Consider the following 17,318-nt stretch of genomic DNA (forward strand, 5'->3'; position numbering starts at 1 on the left):
TTTTTAACCAGTATATTAATATCAAACATATGAACTTGAATTTAAATTTCTTCTCAAACGAGTAGGTTACACTTTCACAATGAAGCTTTATTTTTAAAAACCCTTTCAAAATACATTTACATGAGTGTCTGATGCTGCAGGCACCTAAAACGTTAATGAGCTCCCACTGATTGGCTAATAACCTGTGTGTCGCTATCAAACAAAACAAAAAACCCTCTCCCCCTTTTGACAAATAATGTCTGCAAGGAAACTTCCATCGTAACCCCCCTCTCCAGACTATGAGGAAGGGGAACTTTGTGGCACTTAAGAGGAGAACGAGCGACGTCAACTAGTGGATGCTGTTTTCAAGCATTACTTCCAGCAGGTTTGTTACCTCTACACTAGCTCTGTGCATTTTTAACACTATTACTTAAAGCTTTTCCGTGTGGAAACCTCATGGTGCCTCATTTTTAGACATTTCAGTATTTTACTGTTTAGAACAGGGATTCTCAAACGTTTGAGTCCAGGGACTCCTTACAGTGGAACATTTTTTCCAAGGACACTCATAATTCTAACACCAATTAAACATCTCTGAGGAAAAAAAACCTAGCTAAACTAGTAAAACCATAGCTGAAATAAGAAATAATAAGTTGCTGTTCCCCTTTGTTGTATTGCAAAGCAACAAAAATACATCAGGAAAATCTTTATATTTAATGACCATAATTAAAGTTACCCGATTTCTTTATAAGAAACAACAGGAATCTAGGAAATTGCACCTGCACTGTCCAGTGTGCAGGTATTTATTCCACAGTCACAGTGGTTGAATTTTTGGCTAAAAAGTTACTGAATGGATTTCAAGCCATTCAATTGTTTCGGTTTGTATCGTTCTAAATACACCAATATCATCCTTGATTCGATTCAACAGCCATAAATTTTGATACGAATCTAATCGTTGTCAAAATGAATTGTTACACCCTAATAGTGACTGACACATAGCTTTGACATATAGACTCACACAAGTAGACTCACCAGACATCGGAATTGGTGGTGAAAACGCCGTCCTTCAGCGACTCAGGTGACATCCACCGGACGGGAAGCAAGCCCTTTCCGCCTTTGCGGTAGTAGTCCGTTTCATAGATGTCTCGGGTCATGCCGAAGTCTGCACAAACAGGCATTAACATTTTGCATTCATCATCAACAATTTCAGGGGTATTGGAAATAAATCAAGCCAAAAATAAATGTGTGAATCTGTTATTCTGCTAAAGAACTGTGGGAGTAATGTATGGTAAGGTTGCGGCAACTTTTGACTGTCAACTTCTTATACACTCCAACCTTAATCGCAATAAAGCTCTTCCGAGACATTCCTGAGAAATTGCGTCCCATTCCCCTTACCTCCTATCTTGACGGTAAAGTCCTCGGCCACCATGCAGTTACGCGCCGCAAGGTCTCGGTGCACAAACTTGCTGGCATTGAGGTATGCCATGCCATCTGCAATCTGGCCTGCCATCTGAAGCATTTTCTTCAGGGGCGGCAGGGACAAACTGGACCACTGTTGCTGCAGGAAATGCAGACAGGAGGGCATCAATGCAATGTATACAAGATTAATCCAAGAGTAACAAGAAGGTGTAGACTGTGGAGTATGATACAGCAGTGTCCAGACCTAAGTGTGTGTGTAATTTTGTCCTTTATAGCCATGTATTCTTAAAAAGTTACAATGACACTGCAATTTAATCAGAAATGAGACAGAGGGCTACGTTGCTGCAAAGTGGAGACTGTGGAGTCCAATATTGCAGCGTCTAAAATGAGGCATAGCAACACCTGCACGTGAGATTATTTTTGTCATTTGTAACCGTGTATACTCCAATGTTACCATGACATGGGAATTCTGTTCACGAGGAGACTGAGGGCCACGGTGCAGCAAAGTAGAGACTGTGGAGTCTCATAATGAAGCATCGATATAAGCTTCAGCACCAACTAATGTTAGCATGTGTGTCCATTCTTGTCATTTCTAGCCATATATCATTGAACGTTACAATGATACAAATTAAATTCGAGGAGACTGATGGCAGCGTTGCACCAAAGTGGAGACCTCGGAGGATAATACTGCAGGATCCAGCGCTAAAGAACAGCAACAGCTAATGGCTGTGTTTATTTTTAACTATGTATCTTCAAAAGTTACGCTGTAACTTCATCGGAGAGGTGGTGATGATAAAAAAAAAAAAAAGTTTTCATGCTAATGCGAAAAACAAAACAAAAACAAGAATTTAAAAAAACTTCAAATTTTAAACAAATATGTAATGTAAAGAAAGGAAGGTGATAAATAATGACCTAATTCATTTGGGTAGTCGGCCATTGCCCCCCATGCTTGTACTGAAAGGAAAGGGAGGGCACCACTGGGCAACGATCCTGAGACCACCCCCCCACCTCCGCCAGTCTCACCTACAGTCCCCTCTCTAGCATGTCATCCCAACGCCCCACTCTGCTGGCATGGCTTCATGATTTACACTCAATCCACCTATTAGTCTAATGTAAAAGTTGGATTAAGCTTGTGTTGATTGGTCATTCCTGGAGAGTGATGCACAAGGAAAGTCATCGAAAGGTGACTGTTATTGTGTTACCATCTTAGACGCTACATTAGGGATATATCGTGGCGGAACGGTGACCGACTGGTTAGCACATCTGCCTCACAGTTCTGAGGACCGGGATTCAAATCCCGGCCCCGCCTGTGTGAGGTTTGCATGTTCTCCCCGTGCCTGTGTGGGTTTTCTCCGGGTACTCCAGTTTCCTCCCACGTCCTAAAAACATGCATAGTAGGTTCATTGAAGAGTCTAAATTGCCCGTTGGGGTGAACGTGAGTGTGAATGGTTGTTTGTTTCCATGTGCCATGCGATTGTCTGGCGACCAGTTCAGGGTGTACCCGCCTCTCGCCCTAAGATAGCAGGGATAGGCTCCAGCACGCCCGCAACCCTAGTGAGGATAAGTGGTACGGAAAATGGATGGATTGATGGATATATCGTACAGTAGCACCATGTTGGAAAAGCTCAAACCCAAAATACAGTTCTTGCATGTGATGTCATCACATTCATGATTTTAAGCGGAATCAATGGGCAAATCATCAGGCAGCCAAGCAAACAAACGAGTCACAGGCATCAAATTACTCGGAACCTATTGTCAATAAGAACCGGGTTTCGATTCCCATCCCTACCTATTGTATCGTTTTGGTTCTCATTACCTCTTTAGGTCGGAGGGAGCGCAAGTAGCTCTTGAGGTCTCCTCGTGTCATCAGCTCCATAATTACCAGGGTGGGCTGGCCCTGAGACACCACCCCAAGGAGACGCACCTATCACAAAATGAAGCATGAAGACAAAGTGTGTAGACACCGTGTAAAGTGTGTGTGTGCGCATGCGTGCATGCACGCGTACCACATGGTGACAATTGAACTCCTTCATGACGGACGCTTCGTTGAGGAACTCGATGCGCTCCCTCATGCTGGCCGACTCATTCACCGTCTTGATAGCGACTTCTGTCTCCGGTTCGTCCTTCACAACCCCCTTAGCGATCCCCTCATACACCATGCCGAATGAACCCTGGCCCAGCTCGCGGCTCAGGGAGATCTTCTCTCGCGCCACCTCCCACTCGTCTGGCACGTACACTGTATGGGGAGGAACACAGAGGAGCCTTAAAACAAACATTCAGCATGGGTCTTTGACTGCTAACTCCTTAAGAACCCATCTGACTTTTAACTCCACAAAAAGTCATTCAACTGTAACTCTTTAAGAAGACACACAACTGTTACTCAATGTCTAAAGCCATCCAAATGTTCACTCAAGTTCTTTAAAAGCAACCCAAATGTTATTTAACTGCTTAATCCATCTCAACTCTTAAAAGGGGGAGTTCCAGTCCAACTAAGCAGGTGCCTAAATAGTGTTCAAAATGCAGGCTAGTAATTGGGGGTAAAAAATGTAACTTACACACCCAGATTTGATTTTCAAGTATGCTAAAAATGATTTTATGATTTGAAAGCTGCCTCACACCCGTCTCCAAGTTGCCTTCAAGGTGGATAAGTACTGCAACATTTTGTGGGAATAGTTAAATCAGATCATTAGCAGTGCCTATGCTGCTTGAAGAGAGAAATTTGTAAAGTATATCTACACAACAACATAGACTGCAGGGGAACCAATTGTCGTTAAAGTGGACATTCACTGTGGTTCTCCAAATGTGAACTGAAATCCTTAAGAAGCCATCCTTAACAATTTTTGGTATCACTTCTTGACAGTAACCAGCAGAAGTAATAATTCCTCTTGGTTTGACTATCTGCGACCACTGTACTCACTTTCAGCTGCACTGAAGTATTCGGGGTTGACAGACGCATACAGTACTCCATTTCCAAGTCGATCGCTGTTCCTAGCGGCAAAGACACAAGTGTCAATCCCATAGAATCCCTAATAAATACTTAAATAAATGTAAAATACATGAAGAATGTTCATTTGAGAAATATTGAAATAAATGTAACCACACTTACACTCACTACACAGTCAAATATTCATGAAGTCCGATGTTTTAAATGGGATACATTTGTATATACAGTATTGGATTGTCTGGAGTGCCTGGCTAACCATCAAGTGTAAAATTACACAACCAAGTATATCTTAGTTATCTGCCTATTTCTGTAAATTTGCCTGTAATGGAGCAAGCGACCGAGAGACTACACTATTTGTGTGCAGCAAAGTGTCGGGTGCATGTGCCACATGCATGGATCCGCTAAACTAATTGCCAAGTGTAACTCTGCGCGGCTTGGTGATGAAGTGTTGCCTCCAGTAATGAAAATTAGAAGGCCTGGTTTCTGTCTTTATTTGTACTCAAGTGTGCATCAGAGTTCACATTTCCTTTTCTCGACCCGGGGCTCATTTCGCATGAGACAGGACTGCCCCTGCAAAACATGCTGATCAGAGCAAGGCTTGGAAAAAGAAGGTGCAATTTTTTATCCTAGGGGTATTTTGACGAAAACATGTCACATACATGTTATTAAGACACCTGGGAGCTGTTTAAATTGAAAATAAAATGTGTATTTCTCTATAAGTATAAGTAAAATATAACCCATCCATCCATTTTCCACACCGCGTAACCTCATTAGGGTCACGGGCATGCTGAAGCCTACCCCAGCTGACTCTGGGCGAGAGGCAGGGCACACCCTGAACTGGTCCCCAGCCAATCGCAGGGCACATATAAACAAACAACCATTCGCACTCACATTCACACCTATGGACAATTTAGAGTCTTCAATTAAGCTACCATGCATGTTTTTGGAATGTGGGAGGAAACTGGTGTACCCGGATAAAACCCACGCAGGTACGGGAAGAACATGCAAACTCCACACAGGCGAGGCCAGATTTATACCCGGGTCCTCATAACTGCGAGGCAGATGTGCTAACCAGTCACCCACCCACAATGGTGCCATAAAATATATCATTAGTAAAAAGCAAATACTTTAACTTTCAATTTGAAAATGAGCACAAGCAATAAATGACAGAAAAAATACATTTTATTTATTTATTTTTTTAAATGAGAAAAATAGTTTTTCTCTGTGTGTTAGGGATACAAATAACAAAAGGACAAAATGTGTGCGATACTTCCATTTTGTTGGACAGTGACCATAAATGTTAAAGCGTTATTTATAGTTATATACTAAAATATTAGGTTTCAGTTTATGTAACCAGTAAAATGAAGACATGTTTATAATGGCAGTGTCGTTACGGCAACGCACCTTTTCCTGTTCAGGGCGAAGAGTGCGCCGACCAGGAAGCAGATGATCATGATGATAAAGATGGGGGCAAATACGATTGCGTAGAGGAAGTGTTCATATCCTGTTGGGTCAAGCGTTGTCAGTATTGCAGCTTATACAAAGAGTATTGATTATAAAGAGTGTGTTTACGTCTGTGTCTTACGTTCAGCCACATATAGATCTAACGGTCGTGTCCAGGATCCGTTCCCTGCCAATGACGTCGCTCTGACCCTCACCGAGTAGTTGCCTGGACTCAGGTTGGACAGATGGACACCACGCTGTGCCCGATACATCTGACCCGACACGCACTCGTGCTTTTCAGTCTTACACAACCGCACACACACAAAGAAAACAGATGTGCACAAGCACACACACACACAAACACACATTCAGGTACATGAATAAATAAATGTGGACATTTTTCCAAGGTTGAACACAATCTGTTCATGGATGAAAAAATATTTTTCCCCATTGGAAATACGGTAAAGTGGACAAGGGCCTCCTTTATTTACTTAAAATTGCATCACCAACGTGACTTAGGGCAAAGCAAGGAAAAACAGGGTAGGCTAACGCTAACTAGTAAGGTATTTATTTCCTGCCCACGGCATGGAGACTAATTTTATCAGAGAAAAGACTAAGGGCGGCTGCAGCAAAGTGGAGTATTACATATTATTTTGTCATACCTCTGCACCCAGTTTGAACTTCATCTCATACATGAGGATGAGGCCGTTGGGGTGAGACGGCTCAGGCCAGTGCAGTACCACAGAGTCTTCTTGGCCCTCCCAAGACACCGGACCAGGAATGTCATCTGCCTTTTCTGGAAGGGAGGAGAACGGACACTTCTGACCATGCCAGATTTATCCGGTTAGACCACGGTTGGGAAAAGTATGGCCCGCTGGGCAAATACGGCCCACTCCGATTTTTATTCCGGCCCACTGTACATTTACATTATCAGGAGTCCTGTAATATCTATTGCATTAACTTGGCGTCCCCCCCCCCCCTACAATTGGTTAATTATAAACTATTCACTCATTTGTTGCATCTCATTAAATAATTGGTTAACTGATTTCTTATAAAGATCAAAAATAAATCTGAGTAAAATAAACAATTATATATATATAAATATATATATTTACTTACACAAACATTTTTCATTAATTTTATTAATTGTTGAATTATAATGAAATTATAAATAAAAAATTTACAATTAAATGTTCATTAAACTAAACCTACATAAAATAGAAAACGATGAGTCTGAGATGGACTGACGCAATGTGGAAAAGGGTACTATGGTCTGACAAGTCTTTATTTATTATTAAAGGTCAGACGACAGCGATGTTATGGGGTCATCCATCCATCCATCCATCCATTTTCAACACCGCTTAGGGTCGCGGGACGCTGGAGCCTATCCCAGCTGACTTCGGGCAAAAGGCGGACTACACTCTGAACTGGTCGCCAGTCAGTCGCAGGGCACATATAGACACGGACAACCATTCGCACTCACATTCACACCGTCACTGAGTGGGAACTGAACCCACGCTGCCTGCACCAAAGTCAGGCGAATGCACCACTACACCATCAGTGACTTGTTATGGGGTCAGTTAAAATTCATATTTGCATTGTTTATATGTTATGTAATACATGCACGTAACTTCCAGCAAATTTCCAACCATAGTTTAGCTAAAAATTTGTTTTTTTATGATGCATATTGAGCCTTCCCCGAACATACCTGAAGCTCAAGACACCGGGGTGTGGTTACTCTATCGGGTTAGATAAATTACGTCTAATTGTCTTCCACTAACCTGCCGGTTTGGTTCTGGAGAAGACAAACTCAGCGGCGCTGCAGCGCTGCACCTGCCGATTACAGGCGTGTACATCGATGCGGTACACTGTGAACGGCTGCAAACCCAAGATCTGCAGCTCACGCTCAGTCACTGCCTGCTCCATGAATTCGAACTCGCGCTCTGCCATCTCTGGGTCAACGCTGCTGCTGTTGGCAGAAGCTTGCAGGGGAGGGGTGGTGCTGGTGTTAGAGTGAGGCTGGTGCTTGCGTCGGGAGTGGGTGGCGTTGGCGATGCTGAATAGATCTCGACGCCGACGATCCGGTGGCCTGGAAAAGAGACATTAAAAAATAAATAAATAAAAAATAAAAAGATTCAGTTCTTGGGTCACGTTGGCCATTTCCAGGGGTTCTTCAAACACAAACTCCTAACACTAGTTGGAATATTCAGCCCCAGAAGCCAGCGTCACATGGTAGGCATATCTATCATAAATAGACTCATTCTCCACAAGCCATACCTTAAAAGTCACAGGAAGTCTGGCACTTTGCTTTGAAGCAGGCATTTGAGGGTCATTTTGAGACATGTATGTGTGCAGTATAGAGTTGCCCCCACACCTCTCTGCTCATGTGTTAAGAGTATAGTTTTCAAAATAATATGGACTAATGTCTATGGCTAAGTCGCGTTATTATGCAATTGTATCTGTAAATGTAGACATTAGCTAGCCACGTCAGCTGACTAAATAAGAATATGGAGTCACAGGTAAGTGTTTTTATGCGTGTGAGCAGAAAGGTGCGCATAAGCAGAGGTTTGGAGGTGACTCCACACCATTTTCAAGAATTCTTCACAGATTAACCTCTCCTACAGATTTTGTCCAATGGCTACAAAATTTTAACCACATATACTAACAGATGTGCGAAGTTGAGCTGTAATAGCTCAGTTGCTGACTCATAAGAATTCCATCAATTTATATATTTACATTAGGCGCACCACCCAAATTTCTCACAAGGGGGTGCCAGTTAATCCCTGCTCCCAGTTTTGTTTTTTCTTCATTTTGTCACATTTTGATTATGTTTGCATGATTGAACATGTTTTTTGTATGTTCACTTGTAGTGTGTGTATGATCGAGAGGGGATGCGCCATTTCTGTTGGTATGTGGAAGAGGGTGACTGGGTTAAAACGTTTTGGAAAGGTTGAGCTACAGGGGGAAAAGGAAGTTGGTTGTTTTTAATTAAAGCATCACAGGTCTCTCTGTCAGATGCAATGTGGTTTGTTGTTCGCGTTGGATCTGTGTAGATCTCACACAACTCTCTGTGTGTGTGTGTGTGTGTGTGTGTATGTGTGTTTTCTCCAGTGAGTCACAGTTGTTTTCAGTGCTTTTCCGCTTCGGGGGGAGGAGGACAACTAGTGAGCATTTTTGTAAATAGAATCACCAAAACAGCAGCAGTCATTTTTGTGGCGAGTCAACTTTGACCAAGAAACTTAAGGCAGATTTGCCTGCAAAATCAAAAACAATGTTTTCCCATTGTAAAAAGCTATACAGTGAGTACGGAAAGTATTAAGACCCCCTTAAATTTTTCACCCTTTGTTATATTGCAGCCATTTGTTAAAATCATTTAAATTCATTTTTTTCCTCATTAATGTACACACAGCACCCCATATTGACATAAAAAAACGGAATTGTTGAAAGTTTTGTAATGACCGATGGAAGTTTGATGTCATTGTTGTTGTGTCTTTAATGCGCGAGTTGCCAACCTTGCAGCTTGTCATCCTCTTTTAGCAGAATTCATCAACAACATAATCCTTGAATCCAAATTTTATTATCTTTGGAGCTCCTTCCACCGTTGTTCATGCAGGTGGCTACTGCACACTTGTAAGTGCGCAACAATGCAGAGTGTGTTGCTAGGTTGGTGCGAATGACCCCCCACCCCCAAAACGTTTCTTTTACAAAAAAAAAATTCTAATTTTCATTTTCTAATTAGAAAAGGGTTCTATGAATGCGTGTTTGAAACTTGCGGGGTTCAGTACCTCCAACAAGGTCAAGAATCACTGTTTTATTATATGTTACAGCTCCCATGTATGTTATATCACATGCATGTTATGTTATTGTTCGACATATGCCAGAGATATTAATTTATTTGTTTAAATAAGGCATTTAAATGACAAAAGAAACTCACCTGGGTGTAAAGATGGAGTTGTGGAGAAAGTTCTCAAAGACTTTCCGGTAGGAGGCGTCCGCGGCCTCCGCCTCCAGGTCCTCCACCGATTTGGGGCAGGGGCAGCAGGGGCCCTTGTCGGAGCCATCGGGGTCCGACTTTGTAGGCTTGGTGTCATCCTCCTGGTCCCCCACCCCGATCGCTGCCATCCTTACAGGGATCTTCAACTCTGTAGATGAGGGTTGTTGCCACTACATCAGAACTGTCAAAAAGTCCTTCCCTCCATCCATTTTTTAGTATTCTAAGGCACATACTAAAAATTACAATAACTATATGGGCTGCAGCTCTATTAAAAAAAAAACAAAAAAAACATTTAAAAATAAAAAAATTAAAAAATTGCCACTGGTGTGGTGGAGCAGTATGAAACGTATGGATGTCAAAAAAAAGTGGGGGTTGCGACACACACACATCCCCCATGGGTACGACTACTACCACTAATAACACCGGTAATTGGTTACATATACAAGTACCGCTTTTCTCGGTTCGATTTTGGTGATTAACCAAATTGTACAAAATCCAAAGCAATATTACCCAATTAATCTTTTGCAGACAACCTAAAATATGAACAAAAATACATTTAGAGATAAGTAGCTTTACAAACAAAAGCAGTGTGAAATAAATATTTTCTTGTGTATAGTGCGCATCAACCCCCCCCCCCCAAATTTTTTTGTCAAAAGTCAATAGTGCACATTATACATAGGTATAGGAAAAAATGGAAAAGACGTTCACATTCTATAAATGTATGGCGCCATCTAGAGGTTATGAAAAAGCTATACATTTTCATTCCAATATGCCACCGCCCCCTAGAGGTTATGAAAAAGTTGTAAACTTTCATTCTAGTATGCCACCTAGAGGTTATGAAAAAGGTGTAGCCTACGCTTTCATTCCAATCTGACAAGGGTACATATGACTGCATATATGCATAATTGTGTTCATAAGTTTACATACCCAAGCAGAATTTGTGAATTTTATTTATTTATTTATTATTTATTTTTAAATATGACTGATGACTGAACAACAGCCATCATTAATTTCTTTATGGTTATGTTTTATTTAATGATAATGCTTGACAGTTTAATTTGAATCTCATTAAAATAAAATTAAATGTGTTTTGCCTGGTTCCTCATGTTTTCTTTAAAGAATTGTACAAATTCCGCCTCGGTAATCAAATATGAGTACAACTGTGTGTTTTCTCTTTTAATAAATAAAAGTAGGGCTATGAATTTCAAAGTAAGAGCAAGTAAATAAAAATAAAGTATTATGTGTTCAAATAAAGTGCTTAACTTCAGAATAATTCTTTGAAAAAAACCCCAACAAAATACAGATAATACCTCATGTTTTGATCATAAAGGTAGGTAGAAAGCAAAATCATGCATTGTAGAAATGCATTTTACATAGGTTGAAGGGTTTTCCAAAATGTTTAGGTCAACTTTGCGTATTATACATGGGTGCGCATTATACACAAGAAATTACGGTAATGACTAATGAACTGGCTAAATTAACATTTAACATCACTTTTACGTTTTTTAAGACTTGATGGTGTATACATATACTGTAATCATACAGCGAGGAGGAGACAGAGGGGAGCCATTTTCTAAGTTCTTTCTTGAATTCTATCATGGTTTTCACCTTCTTTCTCAAATGGCTGGCAATCATAGATAGCACTGTGTAAAAAGGGTTCAACAGACAGCAAGGCATATTCCACAATGCAAGCTTTTTGTAACAACTTAAGGTAATAACAAGCTTCCCGGTCTACTCAGCAGCACTGGCAAGTTGGGGCAACATTGGCATGACATCCTGTCAGGCGTTGAAAGTAAAAGCTCGCCAGAATAATAACAGTTTCACTACACTTTATTTGGCCATTTGGTGGCTTCTTTAGCAGTCACAATCTCACTCTCACAAACTATTTTGTGCTTGTTTATTGAGTGCAACTGTTAAAGGTGAACTAAATCAAAATTTCTCTTTTTTTTGCAAGAATACATTGTATGTGCCAGCACTCGTCAAAACACATTCTTTAGCGGATTATATTAGCGACTGAACACTATTCCGGGATGGTGTTGTGTTGATGTATATGATGTCAATATAATGTGGGATGCCAACTTGAACAATGCTGAACGATGAGAACAGTTGTTGCGTGGCAGCCGAGTCACGCGTCTGTCATTCAGCTGGCTCGATAAGCGGATCTGACCGATGTGTAGCTTGTCGTAGCTGAATATTTACAAACTCTGTCTGGTTTTGTAAGTTGATAAATCCGGCACAAAGGGATGATACACGTCACATTTTTGCAAATTCGCACACTCGTGAGAGCGTAAAGACATATAAATGGTGACCCCATGGGCGAACAGATGCAATGTTTCAAACAAATTTTTTTAGAATAAATACTTTGTAGATTTAAGTAAATGGAATCAGACAAAGAAGATATGCACATTTAAAGTACAATAAAGCTTTGTCATATTGAGTTTACTTCCCTGTTAAATAAGCAACCATGTGGCCCAAGAAAATGAGATGAAACTTGTTATACTGCATGCTTTTATTTTGAAGGCCTAACTTTTGATAGGATGTGTTACGCAGATGTTGCTTTGGTGGTATAGAGCTTATTGCTTTGAGTTGTTAATAAACGCTTGCATTGTGGAATACAGCTAGTTGGTTGAATCCTTTGTACACAACTTACAAAATGCTTTGGATAAATACGCATCGATTCTGAGAAATACAGCCCAAGTCATGTTTTTTTGTTTTTTTTTTAAAGGTCCCATGCCCTCGTTTTTTTAATGTCCTTTTCTTAGATTTGCAAGATAATTTGGGTTGGAAATTGCAAGGATACCCTTTTATCAAGCTAATCTAGTTGGTCTTTTATGCTTTGCAGTTGAGAGTTGCTCTGATTGGATTGCTGATCATCTCAATTTAAACATAGAAAACAACATTGCTCTGACTGGTCCTTGCCGATACCTCGGCGACCTTCTTTGGGTGGACAATCATTCATAACGTCGTGTGACGCCCTGAACAGCCATCCTGTATAGACCGTACATATACACTATATTGTACTTAATCACTTTTATTAAACTATAAAGCTAGAGAGAGATCGAGAGGCGCAAATTGCTATAGAGGATGTGAGTGAGAATAAAAAGAGAGGGGGAAATACAAGCCGCAGCTGACGCTCATCAATCGCACGCATTTCGGTGACAATGACTGCAAGTTTCCCCATTTCATCCACAGTTACATTATAAATTATAAACAATGTTAAGTATTGTTGTAAAACACAACACTAACTAAAACCGGGACAAAATTTAGATTAGGAAAAGAGTTTTTCTAAAACAAATGGGTGAAAAAGCACATCATACAAAATTTAGGGCATATGAAAACCACGGTTCCACTGAAAAACTACTTGAGGGACAAGGGTTTAGCATGTTTAATAAATTAAAGTTAAAAGGTGTGAGCATGTGTGTATACCTTTGGAGCAGTAGTTGTGCTGATACAGTTCTCGGTCTTCAGCCTGCTGCTGCCAGCGCACCAGGTAGTACGTTTGATTGCCGTTTGGGGACACTGGGGGAAGCCAGCGCACCACGAGCTGGGTGGAGGAGTTGGAGTAGGCACGCACATCTTGAGGCATGGAGGGCGCTGCAGAGACCAAACAGGTAACATTGGTTCTTTCTAGTACTCTAATGTATTTAGACAGCCATTTCATACTGATTTACAGCTCAAAGATACAATCCCTTCCAAAAGTACTGGAACGGCAAGGTCAATTCCTCTGCTTTTGTTGTGTACCGAAGACATTTGGGTTTCAGATCAAAAGATGAATATGAGACAAAAGTTCAGAATTCCAGCTTTCATTTCATGGTATTTACATAAAGATGTGATAAACAAGTAAGTATTGGAACATAAATTATTAAATTAAAGTGAATAACATTTAATATTTGGTGGCATAATCCTTACTTGCAATAACTACATCAAGCCTGCGACCCATTGACTTCAGACTGTTGCATTCTTCATTTAAAATGCGCTTTTCCAGGCCTTTACTGCAGTCTCTTTCAGTTTCTCCATTCAGTTTCCTCTTCAGCAGGAAAAATGCATGCTCTAATTGGTTAAGGTCCGGCTATTGACTTGGCCAGTCTAATACCTTCCACTTTTTTTCTCCCTGATGAAGTCCTTTGTTGTGTTGGCAGTGTGTTTTGGGACATTGTCTTGTTGCATGATGAAGCTTCTCCCGATTAGTTTGGATGCATTTTTCTGTAAACTGCCAAATAAAATGGTTTTGTAGACTTCAGAAGTCATTCTGTTGCTACCATCATGAGTTACATCATCAATAAAGACAAGTGAGCCCGTTCCAGAAGCACCCATGCAAGCCCAAGCATGACATTACCTCCACCATGCTTCACAGATGAGCTTGTGTTTTGGATCATAAGCAGTTCCTTTCTTTCTCCATACTTTGGCCTTTCCATCACTTTGGTAGAGGTTAATCTTGGTCTCATCAGTCCATAAAACTTTGTTCCAAAACTTTTGTGGCTCATCTTTGTACGTCTTTGCAAAATCCAATCTGGCCTTCTGATTCTTTTTGCTGGTGTGTGGTTAGCATCTTGTGGTATGGTCTATATATTTCTACTCTCTAATTCTTCTTCAAACAGTGGATTGTGATACCTTCATCCCTGTCCTGTGGATGTTGGCCAACCATTTTGTCTTGCAATTTCCAGAAAAATTTATACAAACTAATCGGGAGAAGCTTCATCATACAACAACACAATGACGTCACTCGGGGAAAACAACTCTTGGTTTTATTCCCACTTTGGATAAGTGTGTGTGTGTGTGAGAGAGGGCGGGGGGGGGGGGGGCGGGGGGGGGGGGGCTATACCGCTAACTGTAAAGATTGCCTGCTTAATTTGTCTCTTGTTTTCATTTCATTTATTTTAACAAAAACAGACTCATGTGCAAATGTTTTAATAACTTTGTTATGAAGCTAGTAAAGCTAACAAAGACAACTTTTGCTCTCTCTATTTATCTAAACCCTGTTTATAGCATAGAAATATGAAGATATGTGCAAAGTTTAAAAACACAGACTCCTTTAAAGAGGATTCTATAGGAGAACAAGCTATCATTAAAATAAAGTGCAATAATAGCAGTAGTAATTAATTAGCCATGTTCTGTTTGGGACTATTAATTTAAATAGGTAAATTGGTTTGTTTTACTAATAAATCATTTGCAAAATAGTGTGAATAATCATAAATACCGGTAATTCTTTTATATAGTGGTGGTACACTTACACAGTCGTTTTTAAATGTATGCCAATCATGGTTGAGGTAATGCTAAAAATGAAGTAGTTTTCCCAGGAGAAGAGGGTAAGGAGCCTTCAGTATAAAACTGGCCCATCTGAGTCAAACAAATGATCAAATAAAAGTAAACCCTTTGTTTTAACTTAATTTATCTGTTTTGTCTGCCGCGGCACGGTGGACGACTGGTTAGAACGTCTGCCTCACAGTTCTGAGTTCCGGGGTTCAATCCAAGGTCCCGCCTGTGTGGAGTTTGCATGTTCTCCCCGTGCCTATGTGGGTTTTCCCCGGGCACTCTGGTCTCCTCCCACATCCCAAAAACATGCGTGGTAGGTTAATTGACAACTCTAAATTGCCCGTAGGTGTGAATGTGAGTGCGAATGGTTGTTTGTTTGGTTGTGCCCTGCTATTGGCTGGCAACCAGTTCAGGGTGTACCCTGCCTCCTGCCCGATGATCGCTGGGATAGGCTCCAGCGCGCCCGCGACCCTAGTGAGGAGAAGCGGCTCAGAAAATGGATGGATGGATGGATGGATGTTTTGTGCCAGTGCTTGTTGTGAACTTCTTGCTCAAAGTAAAATATTTAAATATCGTATCTTGAGCCACTGTCAATATTTACTTCATATGAAACTATTGTATGCCACAGTCATGCTGTACCTCCTCAAAATAGGGTGCGACCAAATCATGTCCTGGTGCGACCAACTGATAAAGTTGGTTGCACCAGTGCTACTTGTGCAAAAGTTAGTGTAGAGCCCTGTTGAACTAAGGGGAGGTGCTTTATTTCAAGCCATAGACCCATCGTAGACAAAAGTAGCGCTTTGGCGACATCTTGAGGCATCAAAATGCAGTTAAAACTTTTGGGGACAGTTGTCTATTACCCACGGATTTTGGGGGAGCACTGTAACTCAATTTTCAAGGGCTCATAAGTAGTCAGCATTGTATGTCCATCAGGTTAATTTATACACATTTATTAGTGAATGAGGCCCAATATCTCCATTTTCAGGGGCTCAAAATTATTCATCTATGCATCTAATTTATGCAGAATACATAAATTTTACACACAGAAAATTATGTGTGCAAATTTTTTTTGCCGGATGCCTCCATTTTCAGAGGCTTATAAGTACTTGGACAGCCTTTTTATGCCGGTTAATTTCAATTTCAGGTGCTCCAAAGTATTTGCAGAGCCATTTTAATTCAAAGTTACAATTTTTGGGTGCTCAAAAGTACTTAGTCCAGCCATTCAATGCCAGGTACCTCAATTTTCTGATGCAGAGTACCACTACAATATTTTCAGAAGCAATTATGACCTGGTTGCCACTACTGCTTTGGTTTACCTGAGGGGCTGGTTCGAATGTACACCACCTTGCTTTTGGCACTGGGAACCTGCTTGTCGTCTACCATGAGCGTGATGGCCTTGACGAAGACAGCGTACTGCGTCCAAGGCTTCAGGCCAGACAGCAGAACGCCAGGATCTGTGTCCTTGTCCTGGTGAAGCTCCACATCCACCATGTTCCAGCTGTTGGAGCCACAGCCGTCCTGCCCCTCGAACTCGGTGATGTTCTGGTACGGCCTACACGAAGGGAGACGAATTCTTCAATAATGTGTGCACTGCACTGATTGATATGCATGAAGAACAGCTAAGATCAGAAGGGAGGAGATGGCAAATAGAAACATACGCCTCTTTGTAGTAAACGATAAAGCTGATGAGGTCTCTGTAGTCTCGGGGGCGGTAGCGCTGCCAGGTCAGCTTGATCCTGGTGCTGCTGGTGGTGTTGGACTTGAACTGCAGGATGGTGCTTTCGCCTGAGGGGGTAAAAGACGGTTCTTGCCTCAAAAAGGGTTCTTGCATTTACCTTAAACATTATGAGGTTCTCAAGGTTCTTGATGATGTGGTTTTTCCACTGCACAGACACGTCTGAAGCTCAGTTTAGCTGTACTCTGCTTCCATTTCAAAAGAGTACAGCGGGAAACTGCATGAAACACACCACTTTGAATCCATCTGTTGTTGAGGATTATCCGGATGTTAAAAATAATAAAGCAAGTAAAAAAATTACATAAAATACATATATATACCGGTATGCAAAAGATAGAAACAGCTAAAAATGCACTTATATTAGACAAATAAATCTAGAAACATTAGGAAAAAAACATATTACAAAAATATGAGGATATTTGCAAAAAATATAAAAGGAAATATTTTCAGAAAAATATATAAATATTACAATACAGACATTTTAGATGAAAAAATGTTAGAAGAAAATAGCAAAACATAAACAAAAAACAGACCTTTTTAAAAAGTTTGGTGAA

General features: G+C 40.8%; 1 protein-coding gene across 3 annotated transcripts in view; it reads right to left on the bottom strand.

Moving 5' to 3' along the window:
* igf1rb (insulin-like growth factor 1b receptor) overlaps positions 1-17,318 on the bottom strand; it is a 105,829-nt gene that overhangs the window by 13,602 nt on the left and 74,909 nt on the right. For 2 of the 3 annotated variants that reach the window (XM_061765435.1, XM_061765437.1), the window contains 13 exons: positions 16,688-16,814; positions 16,346-16,581; positions 13,203-13,370; positions 9,717-9,924; positions 7,564-7,871; positions 6,445-6,578; positions 5,925-6,084; positions 5,744-5,843; positions 4,313-4,383; positions 3,402-3,631; positions 3,212-3,319; positions 1,372-1,534; positions 1,009-1,138 (listed from right to left, as the gene is read on the bottom strand). In XM_061765435.1, coding sequence (XP_061621419.1) covers positions 1,009-1,138; positions 1,372-1,534; positions 3,212-3,319; positions 3,402-3,631; positions 4,313-4,383; positions 5,744-5,843; positions 5,925-6,084; positions 6,445-6,578; positions 7,564-7,871; positions 9,717-9,924; positions 13,203-13,370; positions 16,346-16,581; positions 16,688-16,814 — 2,143 coding nt within the window. The remainder of the gene's footprint in view (positions 1-1,008; positions 1,139-1,371; positions 1,535-3,211; positions 3,320-3,401; positions 3,632-4,312; positions 4,384-5,743; positions 5,844-5,924; positions 6,085-6,444; positions 6,579-7,563; positions 7,872-9,716; positions 9,925-13,202; positions 13,371-16,345; positions 16,582-16,687; positions 16,815-17,318) is intronic. The other variant, XM_061765436.1, reaches the window with a different exon arrangement.

Source organism: Phyllopteryx taeniolatus, chromosome 2 (genome assembly GCF_024500385.1).
Source record: "Phyllopteryx taeniolatus isolate TA_2022b chromosome 2, UOR_Ptae_1.2, whole genome shotgun sequence".
NCBI classification, from domain to species: Eukaryota; Metazoa; Chordata; class Actinopteri; order Syngnathiformes; family Syngnathidae; genus Phyllopteryx; species Phyllopteryx taeniolatus.